Genomic DNA, 22,823 nt, shown 5'->3' on the forward strand with positions numbered 1-22,823 from the left:
CAGACAACCTGATCAGGAGGAGGGAGTCAAAAGCCATTTGGTTAATTGTGCTGCCGTACTTTACTACATTGCTACTATATTATTGGAGGAAAAATCTTCCAACAATACATTTCTTTTTAAAACAAAACAGCACTTGAGGTGTAGCAGTGACAGTGAATAGGAAAGGAGCCGTTCTGATTTTTCTGTTCTGGAAAGACCTTTTATAAAAGACCATAATGGGTCATAAGCTTACACTTTGAGATAATAAACCTTAGGAAAATGACCATTAGCAATCCATGCTATTAGAATTTTGATCTCACACCGAGTTTGGATTGATTCAAATGCAGTTTCTGCTGCAATTTTGCATTGATATGATTCAAAATCCATTTCCACACTTTGGGCCAAGATTATGGCACTGAGCTGGGACCTAGGGGAACTGGATTCGGTTCTTAACCCCACTGTGGGCCTGATATTGGCTGCTCAAACCAGTTCGTCTCTCTCATGAGATGAACTCAACCCCATTTCTGGTTGTTTATATACACCATGAGATCTTCGAGAAGGAAATTTCCTATCAGAAGCCAGTCTTGATCTCTCCTGGGATTTCTAGATGCTGCTGTAACACTAACCACATTTTCTGTAATGCGATCTGTGTTTTAATGAGTCCTTAATGTTAGCAAGGAGACAGAATTAAACTAATTGGTTTGGTTTCAGTGATGACGCAACTTCCCATTCCATGCTCGCATTGAATTTGGATTAGTTATAGCACTTACTGTGTCATAATTATGTTTCATAATGATAGAATGCTCTAGAGTTTGTACATTCACAGCACTACTGTAAGCCTCAGGGTGTACTGAGATTTTACAGTGGCATCTCCCAGTCCAGGTGTCAGGTATTAGTGCTATATTTATATATCTGCGAGTTTTATTGCAGAACATCCACAGCAATATCAGAAATGCTTTAAAGGAAGGATAAAATGAAAGAGTTTTTAAATGTCTGCTTTTCACCATAGGCATATTTTATTTGATTTTTTTTTTTCTAATTTTCATAAAGTATTCTGAAGAAGTTAGGTGTGAGGAATGAAGAAGTTCAGGTGTTCAAATGTGAAGACTTGTTTCCTTAGGTGGCTTTTATCTAAAGCTCTGGTCACAGTTCTCTGTCTGTGCATAATTCTGGCTCCTTAAGCCTGAGACCATGCCTGGAGACGATAATTTTGGTGCTGTTCTGTGAAAAGCGACAGCTTCCCAGCACCGGTTGTAGACTAGCAGTGACTTGTATGAAGATCCATTCAGTTGCTATCATGAGAGGCCCCTTCCCCTTGGCTTCCCCTTGGCCATCCTGGGGCTCTCAGGCTGTCTGTTTGCTCACTAGCCCTTGCCAGTTGTTTGCCTGGGATGTTCTCCAGGTGTTCTGGGCTCTTCGAGATGTCTCTGGTCCTTTGAGTTGCAATCCTTAAGACATTTTATTTTGTTTTCCTGACTAAAGGCATTGGTAATCACTGCAGAAGGTGGATACATTTCCCTCTCCCATCCCGGTGCCCTGAAATGCCTCGCAGGTCCGTTTTATTTCCAGGAGACTGCAGGAGCCTCCTTGTCCATAGGTTGAAGCCCGCTCTCTGATGTCACTGTTATCTTTCTGTCTTCCCTTCAGATGGTGTCCACAGTGTCACGGCGGTCTGCACCCTGCGTGTCACCATCATCACGGATGACATGCTCACCAACAGCATCACGGTGCGGCTGGAGAACATGTCCCAAGAGAGGTTCCTTTCTCCCCTCCTGTCCCTGTTTGTGGAGGGGGTGGCAACAGTGCTCTCCACTGCCAAGGATGGCATCTTCGTTTTCAACATCCAAAATGACACGGACGTCAGCTCCAATATCCTGAATGTGACCTTCTCGGCTTTGCTCCCTGGTGGCATTCGAAACAAGTTCTTCCCCTCTGAGGACCTGCAGGAGCAGATCTACCTCAACAGGACCCTGCTGACCATGATTTCCACACAGAGGGTGCTGCCTTTCGACGACAACATCTGCTTGCGCGAGCCCTGTGAGAACTACATGAAGTGCGTCTCCGTCCTGAAGTTCGACAGCTCGGCCCCGTTCATCAGCTCCAACACCGTCCTGTTCCGCCCCATCCACCCCATCAATGGGCTGCGGTGCCGATGCCCGCCGGGCTTCACGGGCGACTACTGTGAGACGGAGATTGATCTCTGCTACTCCAACCCTTGCGGGAGCAACGGGCTGTGTCGGAGCCGAGAAGGGGGCTACACTTGTGAATGCTACGAGGACTACACTGGTATGTGTTTATCTTATCTTTGACCCATGATTTATATGCTAGACCATCAGCCAGGCCAGCTCTGTGTCAAGCTGAAATTGCTGACATTCTTAGTCACAGGGAGAAAAACTCCTGGCACTGCCTTTTGGTCAGGAGAAGGCTTGTGAGTGTCACATGTCACTTAGGGTAAGTCCCGTATCTCTGTGCATGCATGGTGGTAGGAACCGTGCCTTGCTCCAGGTCATGCAGGGGGCTCAACAGCTGCGGAAACGATTTGCATTGTGTGAATTTCTGCTCAGAATGCTTTATGCAAACGTATTTTTTCTGTCTGGAAGGAAAAAGGTGGGACACATCGCCTGGTTCATGCTTTTGCATGTTAATGCTTTCCTGGCCCCTTAGCAGTCCCCTCGCACCAGGGTATAGTGGGGGTGCGCAGCCTCGGCAGGAGGTCGTCAACCCTTGGTCGTCAACAAGCACAGAGCACGAGGATGGTTCATGGTCCCAAGAAACTGCAATAGTACACATTTGTGGGAAATACTGCAAGTCAGCTCCAGTTTGTAAATGTCCAGATAAACTCCAGAAGGACGTAGCTGCTTCCAGGCCTGTCTCCAGCAGCCTGCTGAGGAACATACTTTGCCTCATCATGGACTTGACAGCTAATAAAGATCAAAGTGCTGCTTCTCAAATACTCCTGAGAAGTTATGAAAGAATATTAGCTGAATGTTTTCTGGTGCTTCAATAAAGTCAGTGGGGTTATTTATGTATTTGAAATTGCACACGCATTTAAGCATTCTGCACTGACGTGCTGGCTGTAATTTACACTGACGGCTCAGCAATGTCTGCTGTGACCCCTGCAAACGAGGGGTGAAGCAGAGGGGGCTGTTCCCAACGCTGCCTCTCACTGCTGAAGTTATAAAAAATTGAAAACATAAATTATTTAAGTCTCCATGTAAAAAAAAATCTAGATGATGTGTATGCCTACTGGGCTGGATCCAGCCCTCTAGGCGGAAGGGTTTTCCTTCACTTTCGGTGGCTTTTGGCTCAGGGCTGTAATTAAAAATGTGGTGGTGTAAGGAGCCAGGAGTCAGTGACCAGGGACATGGCAGCAGCAAGTGAATTGGGCTTTCCCCAGCAAGGGGGACGGGAGATGCTCCCCGAGATCAGAGCAGGGCCTAGGGCAGCGGGACCTTCCTAAGGAGATGCAGGCAAACTTTTTGCCTGACTGGTGACACCCTGAATAGAGCTGTGAGATGGTTGGGATATTTGGTCTTTGTTGAGGAATGATTTTCCTGCCAGGCTTCTCATGAATGACTTCCACAGTGAAATACATTATAAAGTCCATTATCCATTACACAGCTAATGCAAAATACGTGCAGCACTGGGCATCACAAAATAGATTTTATGACCAGTTGATTTTATTTAGCATGTTTATGTACTATTATACTGTAAATAGGAATGATTAGAAGTAGCAAGTTGCATTAAACAAAGATATGCATATAAATAGAGTTAATTCATCCATGTCTTAGGTTTTGGAATGACATGCATTCCTACATCACATTTTGAGGGTCTCTTGCTAGAAATCTTCAGAAAAAAAGGCTAAATATACTTTAAAAATGAAAGAGAATAATCTTATATTAATAATTGATGAACATATTTAATAATTAACACTGTAGTCAGAACAGACACAGTACATATTTAGAGGAGAGGCACCATATTATGCATACACAAAGAAAGATTTGATCTGTAACTGTATTTTCAATGCATAGTTGTTGAGTTAAAAATCAACTGTCCTGCTGCCAGGATATTAAAGTGATCAGAAGTTACAAGTGAGCACTGTTTATAGTTTTGCCATCTTTAGGTTTCAGAGTTAACTGGACTGCAGTGGAACACTTTATTCTTTGGAAGACAGTTTGGGCGTGATCACGGTCAAGTTGGCCAGGGGAAAACACACCCAACCATGATCAAGAGGGCTCTGGAATCCCTTATCCTGTAAATTGATACAAATATTATTGAATATTTCTTGTTTTATTGCTGAATGAATGCAGTAGAAATTTAGTATCTACTCTGTGGTTGGTTTACATTACATGAGTGCCTATAGGCTCCATGTTGCATGACAATGTTTTTTCCATCAAACCTGACACACTTACCTACATATGGTGGTCATTAGTTGGTTGATTTTCATCCCCTTTACAGAACGAGGTGGAAAACATTATCAACAAGTAATCTATTACCAGAAATATTTTATGAAGATGCATTATTAAATCTTGTCCTGATCTCCTTTAAGAACTGTTATTTTACCTATGATTTTTGTCCTTTCTTTAAATACGTTCATATCCATTTGCAAGTTCAGTTTATATCTATTAATCATAATACTGTGTTTTCCGCTTGTATATAAATATTTATTGTTTACAGCGATCCAGTTTTTATATCTATTTAATATTTAAACAGCATGGGTTGGTTTCGACAGCAGCAGCTCACGGAATGCAGCGATCGTAAATCAGAATGAGCAGAGAATTGCTAAGGCTGAAAGTTGGGACATTCTGGTATTACTGAAATGTTACCATGGTATTAACTCAGTGTAGTAACATACCAGTATGAGGTACTTATGAATCTTTGAATTAATTGTAAAAGATGAGATATGAATGGTAAAAGTCAAAGAAATGCAGCCTGCTCTGGGAGCTCTCATGTTTCCATTTCCCAATTAAAAGCCTACATAGAAAGATAATTACAAGAAAATACTAAGATCTGTCATCTCTCTGGGGAGATACGCAGCAACTCGATGAGAAATCACTACACAATCATAGCCCTGTACTGAATCTATCCGACTGGTCACCTGTTAAAAATACAGCGTTTATTTCCTGTAGAAGATAATTATGTCCTATCTTAATTGGATGGAATTTCCTCCCGTTTTTCCACCCTGCTTTGAAGCCCTCCATTTGTTTTGATGTAATTTTTAGTCATTTATACATGATGAAAGTTTCTCTGTCTTCAGGAGTCTTCTGTTACGGGCACAAAGGTAAACTGAGCTTCTACAAGATATTTCTGAAACCTGATTACTGGCTAGTTTGGGGTAACTTGGAATTAGCTTCACTTCCTGTGATGTAAGGAGGTGAGTGAAGAAGGACATATATTTTTAATCGTGTTTTTTCAGAATAGCAATGCCTTTAACTTCTTTTCTTTATATACAAATTAGTGTAGAGAAGTGAACAATGTACGCACCAACTATTGTGCCATTGATGGCAGGGAGCTGTGTGCATGGCTAAAGGGTTAAAGGATGTAATTTAAGTTAAGCAAACAAATTTAATGAACTTGAACACTGTGGAAAGCCTGTTAAATTTTTCCAGCTTTATTTCCTGTGTCTTTGAGCGCTGCAGAAGCAGCTGAGATGAACTACAGGTGAAGGCTTGGACAGAGGTGGAATTGTCTGTACTGCCCAGGGGCAAACCCCTGAAGAGAAATGCATCACGTCATCCACACCGGTTTTGGAGACATGGTTGCCACAGCGGTTCCCGCATGAGCTGTACTTCCAGCCCCATCCTGGTGCCTCCTGTAGAGCATACCGCTGCGGCCCTAAGTCACCACCTTTTTGGGTGTGAATTCCCACGATTCTTGCCCTGCCATGAGTGGGTGCCTCCTGCCGTCGCTGGGTCCTCCCGCAGCTCTCGCCGCAGTTCAATGCCCACAGTCCTTCTGCTCAGCAGCCGCCGCGACCGTTCTCCTCTACGGTCGTGCTCCCAAAAAGTAAAATTTAATTGGCACAGAACGAAGGCACTCCAATGGGGAAAAAAAACCCAAACACAACCCCTGAAATAAGGAAGAGATTTCATGTTTCCACAGTTCTCCTTAGCATATGGCATTCTCTCTGCCTCCTTTGCTAGGTAACACCTAGCAAGGAGCAATTGCTAGGGAAAAAGATCGTCAGAGAATTTCTGATATCCTCTGCATCTCTCCTTGGATTTCACTTCAGAGAGGGGAGAAATCTTAAGCGGTTGTAAATCTTCTAGTAATCAAATACAGCAATTAAAGATCTTTTACGTGTTATACTTTTTTCCTCCTAATCTATTTTTGTGATACCATATTGACATGAGGAATCATGACATCTAACGTGGCCGCTGTGAATTCTGACTTTGTGTCATGAGAAGGTAATTATAGCTGTTTTCATAGCGTTGTGCCAGAAGTCCCTATTCATATTGTTTAGTAAGTTCTCAGTGTTTGGCTCTTGCAAACATATAGCAGTAAAAGCAAATGTGAAGATTTGCTTCTGTGTTATCTTTACTTACAACCATTCTTCAGACAGTGATTTCCCAGCTCGGTCTGATACCAGATTCTCATTTTTCAGGCCAGAGGGATTTATTTGGGAGAATTTCAGCTTTAAAGTAGAGAAATCTGGCAGTCAGGGTAGCTGTAATGAGTGTTTTATCTTGTGCGAGAGGGTCTGAAATTCCACTCTTGGTTACACTTCTGCAGCTCCGCTGGAGCAGTGGGATCACAGGTGTGTAACAGCCAAACCCTGTACAGTGAATCTTAATTTGATTCCTTCAGGTTCCTTACTGCATCTTTAAGTCCTTGTTTAGCTTATGAAAGGCCATGGTTTTGTGACAGCAAGGCTGAACAAAGATTATCCTCACAGGGTTGTGGGGCTTTGCAAGCACTTTCAAACAGCTGTGACCAAGTTTGTCTTTAATACAAAACAGCACATAAGAAATTCTGTCATTCCAAACACTCCCATAAATGTGGGGATATTGTCCACGGTATGGGACAGCTTCGTGGGTCGTCTCTCTGATACCTCATTCAAATGTTAAGGCAATGCAATGAAGGTACTAGAATGTTTTGTATCGTTGCTGCCTTAACAGTGTCCCTTAGTCCAGGTCTTCAAAGTTATGCTACTGGATTCCAGGTGCATTTATATAATAAAGAGATGAAAACAGCCTAGGCCAGGTCTAATACTGTAAAAAATAGTATATGCAGTTTCAAGAGTTTAAATGTAACTACAGTTATTAGAGTGCTGGGTGATTTGCACTATTTTCAGATTTTAAAGGCTGTATGTTTTCCCATTTGCAAAAAGTCCTAACAGTTTTTTATGAAGTTTCTCTGCTGATTTTGGATGCAGCAAAAGTCAAGGAAGAGCGCTGTCAGCCTTTTAATAACTTTTGTTGTTTCTCAGTGCCTCAGAGGAGAATATCTGGCTGCCTTTCCTTGCAGTTTCTGTATGGCAATACCGTGAGAAAGCTTATGTAGGGTGGTTGTACCCCAGTGAAGGTCTGTATAACATTGGAGGTCTAGAAATTTTTCTTCTTTTTCAGCAATGCTATGCCATGCTGTTGTTTTGATGTTTGTAGTGAAACTAGGTCTTCATAACTGCAACACAATTTCCCTTTGATTGCTGTAGGCCTGTCACTCTCTGCAGCTGAGATAACTTTTTCACATCTGATGGAGAGAGAAATGATGGTTTGCTTATAAGATCCTTCCTAAAGATTAGTACTCCTTAGTTTTGTTCTCTGCACAGATGTCCCGGCACAGTCTTTTCCATCAGTCTTCAACTTTCTCTGTCTCATCAGCATGAAATTTTTGTGAGGAAAGCCCTCTTCTGCCTTTATTGAATAAGCAGACATCTCCGTTGGTGTAGACGCGGCAAGCTGTGTCCCTGGGGTTGGCAGCAGTTGCATACAGATGGGTACCTCTGTTTCCCCCCAGCCTGTGGCCCCTTCCAAGCCCCCAGGGGCTCACAGCGTTTGGGCGGCTGGTGAGGAGCCCGTAAGCAGTGCAGTGGACGGTCCAGAAGCAGAGCTTAACTCCTCCGAACATTTTTCAGAGCATGACTGGCGCAAAAGCTGGAAAAGCCTATCATTTTCGCTTTTTATGATCTTCGCCACTCAGCTATGTACTGTGAGACATAGTGTCTCATAAATCTTACTCTCAGTGCTTTGAAGTTTCGCCATATGACCATTGCATTTACCCATGCCAAAAAGCAATGAACCCCAGATGTCGTCTCATGAGCTGACTTAATATCTAATCATATAAGGAACCCATACAACCTATTCTTTGCAATTAGCCATGGATAATAAGTCTTCCATTGGCTATTGGGCAATGCATGCTGCATTTGAAGAGCACAGCAGTCAATTGTGATATTTACTTTCCTTTCTGTCCTTTTAGCGCAGTGTCCATTTTACGTCATGAATTCCTGAAAATAAGTATTAGTTTGGGATATTCAGATTTAGAGTTATCACCTGGCAAAATTCTTGCTTTTGGGTCTATATATATTGTCAGAGAACTATGACTTCAGATCATTACAAGCTGTACCTGTACAAAACACTTTTCATCTAAGGATCGCTGTGGACTCTGCAAAAGTTACTGACACCAAAGGAAGCCTCTGAGATACCTCTTTGAGCAAGACGGTGCTGTCCCTCTCACCAAAGGGATGGGAAGCTGAGGCACTGCATCTTCGTCTCTTCCAGGTCACATAAAAGCAGTCAGTGGCAAGTCCAGAGCAGCTGAGGCAGCTCCTCTGGGCCATTCCTGGGCTGCCCACGGCTGCAAACCTGGGGGAGATCTCCATGAAAGACGTTTCTTTCCTGACACAGACTCTCAGCAGAAGCCTGCGTGCCCACTCTCCCACTGTGTTTAACTCAGAGATTTATTGCGCATGTTAAAACGGGTCCTTGCTTGTTTTTGCGGCAAGGCTCACTGTTAACGCGTGCAGGGATGGGGCCAGCACGCCACAGCCTTATGGCTGGACCCAAGTGATGCTGGGTTGGACCTGAGGCTATGGCTCAGATAGCACAACTGCGTGACTGCTTGCTCCAGAAGATAACTGAAACAATAAAAACAGAGTAAAGTTACATTTTTATATAACACAGTCAAAAGCTGAAGTCTATTAAACTTTTAAATATTGTCATGTTTCTGTTGATTATGTTCCTGTCCATGTCACCAAGTTACAGGAGATGAATGTTGGAAATCTGGAGTTTATATCGGATTCACAGGACTCACTGAAGAGGTCTACCACTTCTATAGGTGGATTTTTATCTGGAGGATATGTCCTTCAGCTAATCTTCAACCTGTGCTCGCTTGTCAGGATGCAAAAAGCCTTTTCTAATTGGATTACTGTGGTGTATTTGTTGACAGTTTAGTTCTCAAACGGTGTAAATGGCCTGCAGCCTTCACATCAATCTGCTATGCTTTTTCCTAAACCCAAGTAAAGAGTTTTATCACATTACCCTCATACTGATGTGCATAAACTAGCTACTGTTTAAAGTTTGAAAGTCTTCCCAGTCATGTACAAACCTTCCCTTGCCCCCCGCCCCAGAATGCTGCACGTGAGATGACCTTTGCTTCAGCTGAACTGCTGCAAGTGTCGGGGGTTCGGATGCCTCTTCTGGAGCCTCGCATCTTATTCTCCTTGCCCGTGGAAATACTTGCACTGATCAAAGTCCTTTGTTGTCATGTGGAAACCTAGCTACAGACTTAATGTTGCGTTTGCTCTTTTTAATTAGTTTTAGAATGGTTTGACAAGACTTCTGTTCTTACCGGGTGCTCCGGCAGTGGAGGTGTGATGGGTGCTTTGTAAAAGCAAGCAGCGGATCACACACCAATGTAATCAGTTAGCCCTGGCTTCAGAAGCTACTTTAGTAATTCATCTCCAATACACTTATGAATTCAGTTCTTCCAAACAGTTCAGGGTCTAGGAAATCCTCCTTACTGATTACAGCTTATCTTCTTTTGCTTCTCCTTAAGACAGCTGTGTGGCTGGCCTGTTCTTCTCTTCATTTATCCACTCCCCTCATTTGTCACCTGCAGAGTTTATCACCGATGATTTTACACTTTCTCTCCCATTGTTGATAATTTCAAGTACCATGTAGCTAAAATTCAGTATCCAAAGAACTCGGGCAATAACCTGTTTGAGGATGGTTCCATGCTTACAATTACATTTTTACACCTACTTGCTATTAATGCCATTGATGTCTGTTAGATTATGTTACAATATGGATAGAAGGTAGGTTCTTAATTGCGGGCTGTACGGTATGAAGTCAAGGAGCTTGCAGACATGAGAGGCCTGCGAGGACACACTGCAGCGTGACCGCGTTGCAGCTGTTGAACAAGTGCTGCCCCAGCTCTTCCGCAATGTAGGTGTCTAATATCGAGCCGTAATGGCCAGGTATAATCATAGGATGGTTTGGGTTGGAAGGGACCTTTGAAAATCATCTAGTCCAACCCGCCTGCCATGGCTAGCATTGGCTTCAGTCTCTTTTGTTAAAGTCAAATCTCATTAAATCCCTGATATGAAAGTAACACATTTGACCCTGAAGCCGTGCCAAGCTGAGCTCGTGTTTGCTGTCAGGCAGCTGGCTTTACATGAGCAAGGCAAACTGCTAACCTGGCGTGGGTACCTGCCTGCCTCTGGCACCTGACCTCTCCTTCTCACCTCTTGGCAAGAAAATGACCTATGAGTGTGAGCTTATCAGTTAATGGTGTTCAATGGGAGAGAGACACGTATTCAGCGCCTCAGGTTTCCTGTTGGCATTCTGGTTAACAATGGACAGGTCTAAATTTAGGATTCGCTTTGTTCTAGCATACGTGAAATCTCTTTTATTGTCTTTAATCTGTTGTACATATATTTCTTTTTGAGTGATCTTGCTCTGTCAGTTTTCAGCAGTTTTTAGGCTCTTGACTTGTACGCCTGGTGTTACATTGATGGGATTTCTGTTACCACACCTAAATGGAGTCACAATTCTCCCAGACTTTTTGAAAACCTTTGTTGTAATGCATTTGCTTATCTTCATTGGTATAACTAAAAAAAAAAGTGGAAAGTGGAGCGTAATTACACAAAGTGGAGCTATTTGATATTATAATTTTATAGGTATATGTAAAAAACCCTCCTCACTAACATAGCTAAATTCCCACACACTATCATAATTGTGAACATCTATATGCATTGCAGAACATTGATCTGAGAGAAACTACACACACTGAGGTTTGTTTTAATTAAAATATTTTAAACAGCATTTTATTAAACAACGGCCAGCTTCTCTGTGACCATGGTTTACAATTGTGTTTTTATTAATTTAGCCAAGTTGAGCCTTGTGTAACATAAGACTTGGGGATTTTTCTCATGGTTTAATGTCAGAAAGGTTAGCTGGATAAAATTTTAAGCCACACAAACGCATTGTAATACACCCAAACATACACTTGCTAAGTGTCAAAATAGCCCATATATTAGACTACCCTTTAAGTGGGGGTTTTTGCCAATGGCTGGGTGTCTTGGTTGGTTTTTGCTCACTGAAAACAAATCAGACAGAGAAAAAGGAGAAGAGAAAGGAGAAGAAAAAACTCAACAACTTGCCTTTAAGTTATTTGTGGGGAAGATAAAATCATAATGAGATAGTATTTTTTCCAATATGCCTTATGTTCTGGAAAGCCCCTCACAATGTTCACAGCAGATCAGAGGTTAAGGCTAAAAAAAGAAATTCCAGGAAGACTGGAATTAAATATTTTAGATCTTCCAAAACAAAAAAGAAATTTAACTTCCAAGGAACAAGGTAACAGGGCTCCTTTTCTCCTGGCTGTAAATACAGAACTGGGAAACAAAACCGGGAAGCCCCCTTACAATTCAGTAAGACTGAATTATGAAAAACGTATTGGGCTTCTATACATACTTATAATTCCCAAGTTAGACATCTTTATTTTCATCAGTAGATAAACAACAGGACAGTGGCAGAAAGGACGGTTGGGTGCAGAGATGAGGGTGTCAGGATGATGTCCTGTTAGGGAGGAAAAAAGTATAAAGTAGTTTCTTGTGTGTCTGTTCTTTGTGTTATGATGATTGAAAGTTTCAACAGTTGAGCACCAGACTGAGGCACTTGGCCTTGAACATCAAGATAATTACAGTTCTGCAATACAGTTAGTTGTGCAGAGCATGGTGGGAACCACAACTTCATTGTTGTTGCAAATGCTCTTTTGTTTAGAGCATCATGGTTCAGTGCCTGCATCCCAGCCCCGGCTCCTCCTGGGGCAGGTTTTGTTCTGCGACCCGCACTGTACGGTGCCCCCGATTCACAGCTTCATGAGCAGTCGTCGGCCCGAATTTTCAGTTTCTAAAAATCGAGATGAAGATACTTTACTTCAGGCTGTCTCTCAAATTCTCCATAGCTAAGCATATGAGAGCTATTATACAGCATTTTCCAATATAATAATTAAAAAACATATTTTAATTGGATAGGGCCACCCAGCTTCAAGGGGTCAGCACACTGATGTGCATATTGTAAGAAACATTATTATGAAGATGAGTGTCTAATATTACTAATTAAACACAATCTAGATGACACAATAAAGTATATTAACTCTAACAAGATGGTAATCACTTAAAGTGACTTTAAAGTGAAACCATATTTTACGAAAAGGCTGAATTTTAATCTACTAAACTGTTGTAAGAAGAGTTAAGTACAAGCTGTGGAAGCTGGCTGGATTCATTTTTGATGAGTCTGTTTAAAAATATTATTTAAAAAAGTAACTTTGGAATTTCTACCTATTCTGTAGATTTAAAAATATGTTGATTTTGAGATTTTCTGGGCAACATGTGTGTGACATTACAAGGCCTTTTTCAGGAGTCATTAAGAAAAAGTCGGCTTCCCCGATTAAGTTGGTTTTTGTTTTCAGTTTATGTTCCTGACCTCGTGTATGAAAAAATTTTGAGGCTACCAAAACATAAGATTATGGGATTATCTTTTTAACCCTAATCCCTTTAATTTGAAGCAAAGGGGCATTTTTTATTTTTTCAAAATTTGCCTTCAATGTATAACAACGGAAATTTGATGAGCATCAGATTGTTTTTGCCAGTTCTATCTATTCCATCGAGCAAAACCTGAGCTCCCACGATCCACAATACAGTTATACAGTGCCTCTAAGTATAACTTTCTTTTAACCTAATACTTCTCATATAAAATGAAAATATGAAGCTCTGAAATCCTAGCCTCCTAAGATGTAATTACAATAGTAGATTTACTTTAAGCATGTTTTTCAGTTGCTTTATTAATATTTTATGGCTCCTCTTCAATTATTCTCACTAATTGGCCATTATGCTTCTTTCCACCAGAGCTTCTGGGACCACCTAGGACATTAAGGGGCATGATTCAGTTTGAGGTCTGCCTATTTCTAAATGCCATCATTTTTACCATAGCATTGGATTACACAGAAGATGTGAGTGAGATTTTCGTGTGAAAACTTCTGATTTATGGAAAACACAAAATGCAGGCTGGCTCTCACCAGTCTTCCTCTAATGGAGGCGTGCAGAGTTAGCTGCTTGTGCAGTTAATCCCAGCGGGCTGCTGGGGACCAGGGCAGATGGTTTCTTCTGTGCTTTGTCTCTTGTTCTGAGCTGAGACACCAAGTCTGTAACAGCTACATGGAGAAAATTAAACGGGATCTTAGTGGAATAAGGACTGGACTCTCCTAAAGAAAACACTAACGTTTGCCATTGAAAGGGAGACCCTGATCTCCTTTTCTGCATATTCCTGCCCTTTTCTTTCTTCCTCTCTTTCTGGTCAGTTATTTGCAGGTATGTTCCCTTTTTCAACAGCTTTGAGATGTTGACTTGCTCAAAAATAATTGCTAGAGCTTTCCCCTTCCCTAGCAATTTGAGAACTGGGAGTTGCAGCCCTTTGGTGTCCTCCTCTGTGGAAAGGACCTTAGGGAAACCAGGCTGCAAGTGAGCGAGAAGCCCGATGGTGCCTGAAAGCACATCTGGTTTTCCAACTGTTGGTTCCTGTTGATAAAAGATGTTACTGCACACACACCCCTGGCACAGCCACCACGCCTTGCTTGCTTTCCTCATTCATGTAAATAGTTTAATGTATTTTGAAAAGCCCAGTGTGAGGCCAAAATGGCCTGTGGAACAACAGCCTTGGGGAACTGATGGTGCCAGTGGTGGCATTCGGTGCCCAGTAAAAATTGCAACTGTGCCTGATGAAATAGTCTTTTTTGTCACCTGAGCAGAGGCACGCCGAGTCTATGAGTGCCCTTTTTCTTTCTCACTGCTGCCGGTGGAAGGAGGTGAGAACTAGGCATGGCAGCTGGTTCCCATGCTGAAGTGCCTGCAGGTGCGCAGGGATGCAAATACGGACCAGACTGCAAAGGCTGTCCCAAAGGCACGTGTCCTGCAAGCCACGGTGGCTGCTCCAGCCCTCGGTTCCCTCCATGTGTCCCTCCTCAAGTAATGCTCCTGCAGATGAATCAAGGGGCATAGAGAGCAGAGAAAACAAAATGAAATATCAGATGTATACATAGTAAAGGCAGAGGATGATTGTTTCTCTTAAAAATAAGTGGAGGGAGCGATATTCCTCTGTAAATGAATGTAAGTATGTTATGCAGAGGTGTGTTTTGTTCTTACACCTCCAGCTTTCTCATTGGTTTTAAGATGGGATTTTTGGGAAGAGATTTATTCCAAATAAGACATAATGCAAATTGCAGACGCAATGGCATAATCTAATTCGAGTTTTATCTTTGACATCTACAGTAATGTTTTCTCCCTGCTAAATACATCCAGAGATAAAGCTTAGGCTTTTGAAAGGCACTGCTTCATCACCATATCTTACCCCAAATCAGTGTAATTTGCATTGTGATAAATTGTCTTACATATAAACCTGCCACAGAGCTCAACATAAACTGGAAATTTCAGTGCATTTCTTTTTTCTCTTGTGTAGATTTGTGCTGTGAATAGTCCTGGGTGAGAGACAGAACCTAAAAAGATCTCTAAAGCTTTACCTTACAGGTCAAATGCAAAGGGAGATGACACCTTATAAGGGCACTGTACATTGCAACAAATGGTTCAATAATTTACAGAGCTTAGAAATAGTTGTAAAATCAGCCAAGAGTAAAGATTAAAAAATTACCCATTGGACCCCATAGAGCAAAAATTATTGTTAGGTAGCTGTGGCAGGCTGAAGGCATGGATGTTCTCTTTCTCATCCTCCTCCACCACATCTAAAACATCCAAAAAAGTCCTTTTCCTCAGCATTTCCTGAGAAGTCTAGGAGTGATTATGTCCGGTGCCATGGGAGCAGGCGGCGGGGAGAAGCCAGGCACCATACATGCACCTCTGCCCACCTACCTGAGCCAGGAGAACAGTGCCCAGGCTTCACGCAGAGACAGCTCTGCATGAGTTTGCCGTTGACCATGCATCCCAGCTCTGCAAAACAACCCACTGGGGCTTTTTTGGAGGTATTGGCACTAATCCATTGGCTGTAAAATCCCGAGTTATCTCTTTTCTTTCCCAAACCATAAGGTGGACTTCGAAATGGAGTGTTTTCTTCAATGGAGAATGTTTTACTGTGGTGTCTGGCTCCTTGCTCATCAGGGTGCTATAGGGAAAAAAATGACAATACTTGTGATAAGTGTTGGTAGCACTTCTGGTGCTCGCACCACGCCTGGCCTCGTTGCTGGAAGGTGAAAGGTGAGCTATCTGGTGTAGACAGAGTGGAAGCTTAATGACTGAGAATTTTTAATCCTCAACAAATATACAAGGAAGAGAGCACAGGTATTAAAGACTCAGTCATGACTTTTGTCTATGCTCTGTTCCTGCCAGCGCTGGTGGAAGTTGATAGGAGGACAAGGTCCAGTGACCAGTCAAATTGAGCATATATCAACTTGAGAACATGCTTATAATTTCTGGAATCCACAGACTAATTCATTTCTCCAACAGATGTGCCCCGAATATCACTAATCCTCCTCAGTATTATTTCTTTTTTTTCCCCAATTATTCCTTCTCATTTAAATGCAAAAACACAAAAAAACCCAAATCCCAAATCATCCATCCATCCATCCATCCACCCATCCCTGCAGGATGTCTTTTGTTTTGCTTTGTTTTGTGACCAGGGAAAGGGACGAGGCGAGGAGAAGAGGAACATCTTTGCTCAGGCTGGTGCTGCGTGTAGGATCCTGGGCCTGATTTTGGACTGGCAAGGAGCCAGGTACCATTTCAGTGGCTGCTCTGTGTGTGCAGTGCACCAGCGGGCACAGCCCAAAGCAGCTTGAGAGATGGAGACCTGAGCTTTCCCTGCTCTTGCTTTTGTAAAGTACAGTTTAGCTTGGTTGCTAGTGGGGAAGGATCAGGAGGTGGGATGGGGTCCTGGCCTCTCCCTTGCCTGTTTGGCCAGGGGAGTTTTTCGTTGTGGTCCTTCTCCTCCCAGGAGCTTGCAGGACCCTGGAGCAGCCAGGGTGCAGGTGCTGTCCCCAAGGACCCTGGTGGGAAGAAGAGCTTGGATGGGTCGAGTAGCATCTTCCTGTTGGGGTGGGAGTGAGAATGGGGGCTCCCTCAGAGCAGCCAGTTTCAGTCATGTGTTTTGGGCTGGAATTTGACCACCGAGAGCTCTCACGCCTTGGGGCCAGCAGATGCTATGCGCAGCGTCAGAGGCAAAGAAAAGAAAATAAAAAGCCTCCCAAGTTCTTTATTTTGGAGCATCTCATGATTAAAGATCTCATTATCTTTATTTAGCCCAGTCTCATGTTTTTTGGAAATCTGATTTGTGAGTGATCAGGAATGCCTGGGGGGAACTTTGTAGAAGAAGGCACAGGGACGGGAGAAGGGTAATGGTAAAGGAGAGGGATGATATATATAGCCAAGAGAGCAGCAGTAATTCTGCACCCTCTCTTCCCACTAGCTCAGAGCTTAGTGCTTATGCCCACAGAAAAATTAAACCAGATCCAGAGATAAACCAGTGATTTCCTGAGTATCTTATTATAGGATCATTTTCTATCTATCACCTCAGAGAGCTACTTGGCAAGCTATATATATACAATTTTTTTTTTTATATATATATAGTGTCTGTGTGAGAGGAATGTTTTTGCTGTTATTTTGCTTAGTGTTTTAAATTCAGGTTACTCTCTTGCAATTACATCTTGTTAAATCTGGAACGGTTAGCAACTTAAATTATGAACAACAGCTGTCATTACGAGTCAGAGGGATTTAGTCCTAAACAATGTGAGTGTGTATGTGTGGTGTGTGCTTGTGTGTGTTTATGTATGTATTTATGTATTATTTTGCTTTAGCCTGTTTCTCATAATATGCCTTTATAGTGCAGAAAGCAGCAAAGGGAGCAGAAAGCAAAGGGGAGGAGGGAGACCCCAAAGTGGACCTTAAGCTGGTGTTTCTCCCTGTAAGAGGGTTGGGGCTGATTTTAATTTTCCTAGATCAGTCCCAATTCTAAAAACATAAATGAATAGGTAAAAGGCAAGACCAAAGTATATTTTCAAATTTGAATGTTTAGTAGCAACGTAATGTAGAAACTTCACAAAGTGACAACCATCAGTGTCAGTATTGAGTCTAACGAGTGCATCTGCACAGCCTCTCTGAAGTGGCAGTAGGGGTTTGGCCATTGATTTCTAAGGGACCCCGATTTTACCTCTGCTCTTCAAATAGCACTTCTGAGTCATCTGCGTAAAATGGTACATGAATATATTCGTCCCCTAATTGATCACGGTCACTAGCACACCAATGGCTTCTAACTTGTATTTGATCCAGCGTCTCCTTCATTCAGAATGACTTGGTTACTTTTTCTGGGTAACTGCTCTCTAACTTCTCTCATAAAACCAGTAGATTTTTGTTTGTTTGTTTGTTTGTTTGTGTAATGTTTCATTGGTAAGTGGCATTTGCTGGGAGGTAAGGCTGACTTCTCCCAATAGGTTCTGAGGGTAGGCTCATGCACCACAGAACCACTGAAGTAATGAATTTCCCTTTATGGGCAAAATCCAATGTTCATTTTTATTTTTTGACTTGCGCCTACATTTTAGGCAAGTTTTCCTGCAGTTTATCCATGCACAGTCAGTGCAGAGAGGTGGGTATCTACTGAAGGTGTTGATCCTGTTCACCTAAGTCAGGCATGAGCCACTACACTCAGACTTGAGCCATCTAAAATGGCTTAAAGCTGTATTTCCATAACAGTTAAACCTTTCTAAGACCATTCCTTCATTCTTATTCCTGGGTACGTGGTCCTGCCTCCTTCCCTTGTGCCTGCTATGCTATTCATCCCATCAGTCCTAGGAGGGACCTAATCAGAAGATCACTAACCCTACAATAAAGAAATGAATAGTGTTTTGCCATCTGAGCTCCACAAATCAGTCAACTGCAGGATTACATGAATACGAACGCAAGCGAGGGGGAGGAAAGTGCAACGTGTTTGGGGAAAGGAGGGGACTATGGTAACTCCCACTCAGCCTAAACTATGGTGAAACCACCCCTGAAGTGGGTGCGTTGGATCCCATCCTCTTTATCTCTTGTCCCAATAGAGATTTCCAGGCTGATTCTGCAGCTAATTTGTTTTTAACAACCTTCTTAGTGCACTGATTGGTTTAGTGCTGATTGTCATTTAAGGTTAGTAGTGGTTTAGTTACTAGAGGAAAAAGAGGATTGATTTTCCCATAATGTGCAAGATAGCAAATACATTTTTAATGATAGTTGGTTCTTTATTAGGGCAATGGGTCAATGGGAATTCTTTGAAGAATTTAGTTGCCCTATTTCTTCTTGTTTCTCCTTTTGCCCTATTTCCTCTTGTTTCTCCTTTCCACTTTAAAGTACATCATTTTAGTCTGGCTGCTTAAATCAGCTTCTCAAAATGCTTTCCATTCTGGTGAAGCAAATACAAACATGGAGAAGATGATTAATATGTATCTAGAGCAAATGACAGGATGGAGGAAAGGAGAGAAGAATCAGTTCAAGTCAAACCATTACAGATACTGAGTGAAAAATTATCATGTGTCTAGGGAAACTGGAAAAAAGGAAACAAGAACATCAGTGCAGGTCTGCTGCTTCATGTAAATATATATTTAATGTAGTATTTCAGTTGAAAACAATCAGAGGATAGTACAAATTTTTGAGGACTAGACCCTAAACGGGGATATTGTGGAAACACATTGCAGTAACCTGAAGTGTAGAGTAATTCTGTATTTATTCCAGTGCCATCATGTTGTTTCCAGCAAGCTTTCCAACATTATACGTTGTATGTCGTAAGGTCAAGCAACTCACCAGCAAAACCACAGGCAGATTTCTGCAAAGACTGGCTCACTGATGCACACCAGTGTGCTGTTTGAAACCCATAATGTTCAGCTCACAAGGTATTTGCAATTGTGAGATTATTTTTTCATTTTTCAGATAGCTTATTTTTGTTTCTTTTCACTTTTTTGTCATCATTTATTGTTTATTCATTAAACGCTTCCATTACTTTACTTGGAATCGGTCAGAGGAAGACCAAATCTTCTAGCCAGTCTCTTGCTTTGCCTGTTCTTCTTAAGTTACACCTGATACTGTGGTGTCCTCACTTACATAAAGTTAATAAGAGAAATTTTATGATTAACATCTTTGTAAAGTTAGTCCTAAAACTGAAGAAGAGATCTATTAAAGACAGGATGGCTGCGAGTAGGAAGCAGTGTCGAAAGCAACTATCATGTTGTGATCTCAAGGGCTTTAAAACCGGGAAGCACTACATAGAGGGCTATGTAAAAGCCACAGGACTCGTAGCTTTAAGAGTCATCAATATTAATTGAGAGCCTATAAGATCAGCTACTGTCCTGTAACAGGAAACCGTTTGCTGGCTAGGGCCAGGATTTTTTCAAAGCCCAGGAATCTGCCGACAGATAACAGGCAGCCGCGGTCTGTGTTATCTGACAGTGCATGCTTTAGATTTAGCAGCTGGAGGGACTAAGGTTCATGTCTCCTGCTTGGATTTCGCAGAGTTGTGATATGTAACTAGTTTTTTAAGTGATTCCTAAAATGCTAGCCAGTGTGAAAAATGAAATTATATTAGCCAAGGAAATGCCGTGAGGAGCGAAGGGGAGTTTCACGGGCTGGGTGAGGGGGTGAGTCATGCCAGCATTGCCAGCGTCGCAGACCGACCCCAGGCTGTGTGCGGTGGCTATCTGGGCTGTGCTCTTATCACCCGAGCCCCTCCAGACCCTCGCTGCACAGCAGCTCTCCCTCCTTCTGTACTGTTTTTTTCCACCGGACTGCAAGACATCCCCTCCAACAGCGTGTCCCAGCCCTCCGACCTTCAGCTGCGAGCAGGCACACAGGCGCTTTTCATCCTGAAGGCCGGTGGATGCAGATCCCTTCCTTTTCAGCTCCTCAAGTAGCTCTTCCCTTAGGGCCTTCCGACTCTGGCTCCAGCCAGCAGCCAGCTCGTCCTTCAAGTCCATGCAGGCTTCGGTTCAAATTTTGAGGATGCTTTTCAGGCCATGCCTCAAAGCTCCCACAGGACAGTGCTGTGGGACGGCAATGTGTCCAGGATAAGGTGGCCGCCCTTGGAAGTGACAAACCCAAGAGCGACGCAAAGGTGTGTTCTGTTGCCAATCCTGATCAAAACCCTGCTTCGGATACTTGCTCAGATGGCTGCTCCATAAAGCCAAAAATGCCCTGTTTGTAAATAATTCCAGGCACTTTTGGAAAAAAGGGTAGTTAAGGATTTATCGAGTTTCTTGGTAGGCTTTTGAGTCTTGAAGCACAGTGATGTCTTGGAGTTACTGTAGAGATTTCAAACCACTATTTTAATATATTTTGGTAAATATACATAAGATATGAAAATTCAAGATCAAAGAATATGCATCAAATGCAGTTCTCATTTACGTTACAGACTAAAGAGAATTCAGAATAATTTTAGTAACTGGGACGTCAGTGATGCTACAGCTGAATGAATATAGGACAAAGGATCTTATTTAAAGTTGAACGACATCCTTTTAAATTACTTCTTTAAGCATTATAATGAAAAGCAGTAATAAACATAATTCAATAGAACTTTTCTGTAAGCTTTTTTTCTCTTAAATAGTTTTATGCCTCTATAGGTGTCTAAACAAATGGTCTGTACATTCTTGTTATATCACAGAATTAATACAGAACCATCAATGACTTCCAGCTTAGGCTTTTATATTTCGCCTCCGTATTGCCATGGCATTTCCACAGCATGCGACAGTGCCAGGAATCTCTCCTTTTAGCTCGCTCCTTTTTCTCCCTGTGTATTCAAGCCTGCACGTTGTTTGCTTTTGCCAAATATATCATTCTGTTTTCAGAAAGCCTTGAAGATTACATTCCTCTCTCAGTTGGAGAGTTATTTCACAAAATATCCTACTACTTTTTTAAAGCGACAAACCTATGTTTAGTCTTTCTACAGGAATTGTGTTTTTCCATTTTTTTTAGAGTTTTGGTACACAAGATGTGCGTTAAGGGGGGTTGGCTGTGCTTATGCAGTGGATCATCAAGAAGTGCTTTCTGTAGTGTCCTCTTAGAGCATCTAATATGTGTGTGCACTGTGTTTGGCATATCCAATACACTGAGGGAATTTTCTGTCTTGGATGATATATACAATTTCTCCCAAAAGAAACACATTGTAGAGCATTTTAAAGTATTAAGGAAGGTGTATTCAAATAATCTTGCCTGATACTCACAGTTGATAAATGGAAACAGGAAGATACTTATCAAGTGGTTTTCACAGCATTTCATCTTAATATGTTAAAGTGAGAATATAGGAACATCAGTGCTGAATCAGAAAAGCTCTAAGCACAGGCTTCAAGTTGAACTCTCGGCTATGTGGTTTATTACTTCAGAGGTTTTGGATTGCACTCCCTCTAGGATGACGGGAAAGACATATTTCATAATTTGTTAACTGTGAGAATTATTATTAGAGAGAGATATGTCAGCTCCCTTGTGCTTTGTGTTACATCCTTTTTAAATATACTGAAACACCCCACTATATTGTTTGCCAGGAGATACCCACAAATGCGTTCGTCGGGAGGCAGTTATACGATGGCTCTGCTCGTCACGGGGAGCACAGAGCAGGACCGGAGGTCCGTCCTCCGGAGCTGAGCCTACCTGAATGGGGCATGCATTTGGCTGACTGCATGATCATGGCACTCTTGTATTTGCTCCTGCCTTTTGCTGGCATACATCATACCTGCCTGAAAGGCATGTGATGTAGACGCGAGAGGAGAAAGGCAGCAAAGCTGGAGAGCCGAAACGGCCAGGCTGTCCACCTCACCTTGTCTCAGAGATCACTGCCCCTGGGGCAGTGGCGAAACCGGCTGCAAACCGTTGCAGTTTACAGCCTGGCGTAGAAAAGAGGTGCAGATCCAGGTCTGGATGCGGCAACACTGCTGGCTGCAGCCTGCTGCCCAACATGGGCAGCTTTGGCGTGGGAACCTGTGGGCGCAGGGCTGCAGGGGCAGCGACTGGAGCAAAACTTTCCGTTTTAATTTGCCTTTGTTTGTGAGTCACTGCCCACAGCTCCTGATGCTTTTACTTTCCTCCAGGAATGCATACTAGATGATCTTTAAGGTCCCTTCCAACCCAAACCATTCTATGATTTGCACGGTTTTAACTGTGCTTGAATTAATGTAATTGTATAATCTGGTAGCAAATCATGCAAATATCAAACTGTTGGAAATGTATTCCTTCAGCTGGCTGTGTTGAGTAGTTTTGCTCTACGTTTATTTGTCAGACATTGTTACTGGGTAAAATTCAACTATACATGCCATCTTCAGTTTCTCTGAACAGTTTTATGTGCGGGATCTGAACACGCTTTATACCTTAGGAAGAAACATGCCAAAACATA

The 22,823-nt window shown here is 42.4% G+C and overlaps 1 protein-coding gene across 1 annotated transcript in view; it reads left to right on the forward strand.

Moving 5' to 3' along the window:
- Positions 1 to 22,823, forward strand: part of CELSR1 (cadherin EGF LAG seven-pass G-type receptor 1) — a 174,616-nt gene that overhangs the window by 68,847 nt on the left and 82,946 nt on the right. Inside the window, exon 2 of the mRNA XM_050899730.1 lies at positions 1,627 to 2,265. Within this exon, the coding sequence (XP_050755687.1) occupies positions 1,627 to 2,265 (639 nt within the window). The remainder of the gene's footprint in view (positions 1 to 1,626; positions 2,266 to 22,823) is intronic.

Source organism: Gymnogyps californianus, chromosome 1 (assembly GCF_018139145.2).
Source record: "Gymnogyps californianus isolate 813 chromosome 1, ASM1813914v2, whole genome shotgun sequence".
In the NCBI taxonomy this organism is placed as follows: domain Eukaryota; kingdom Metazoa; phylum Chordata; class Aves; order Accipitriformes; family Cathartidae; genus Gymnogyps; species Gymnogyps californianus.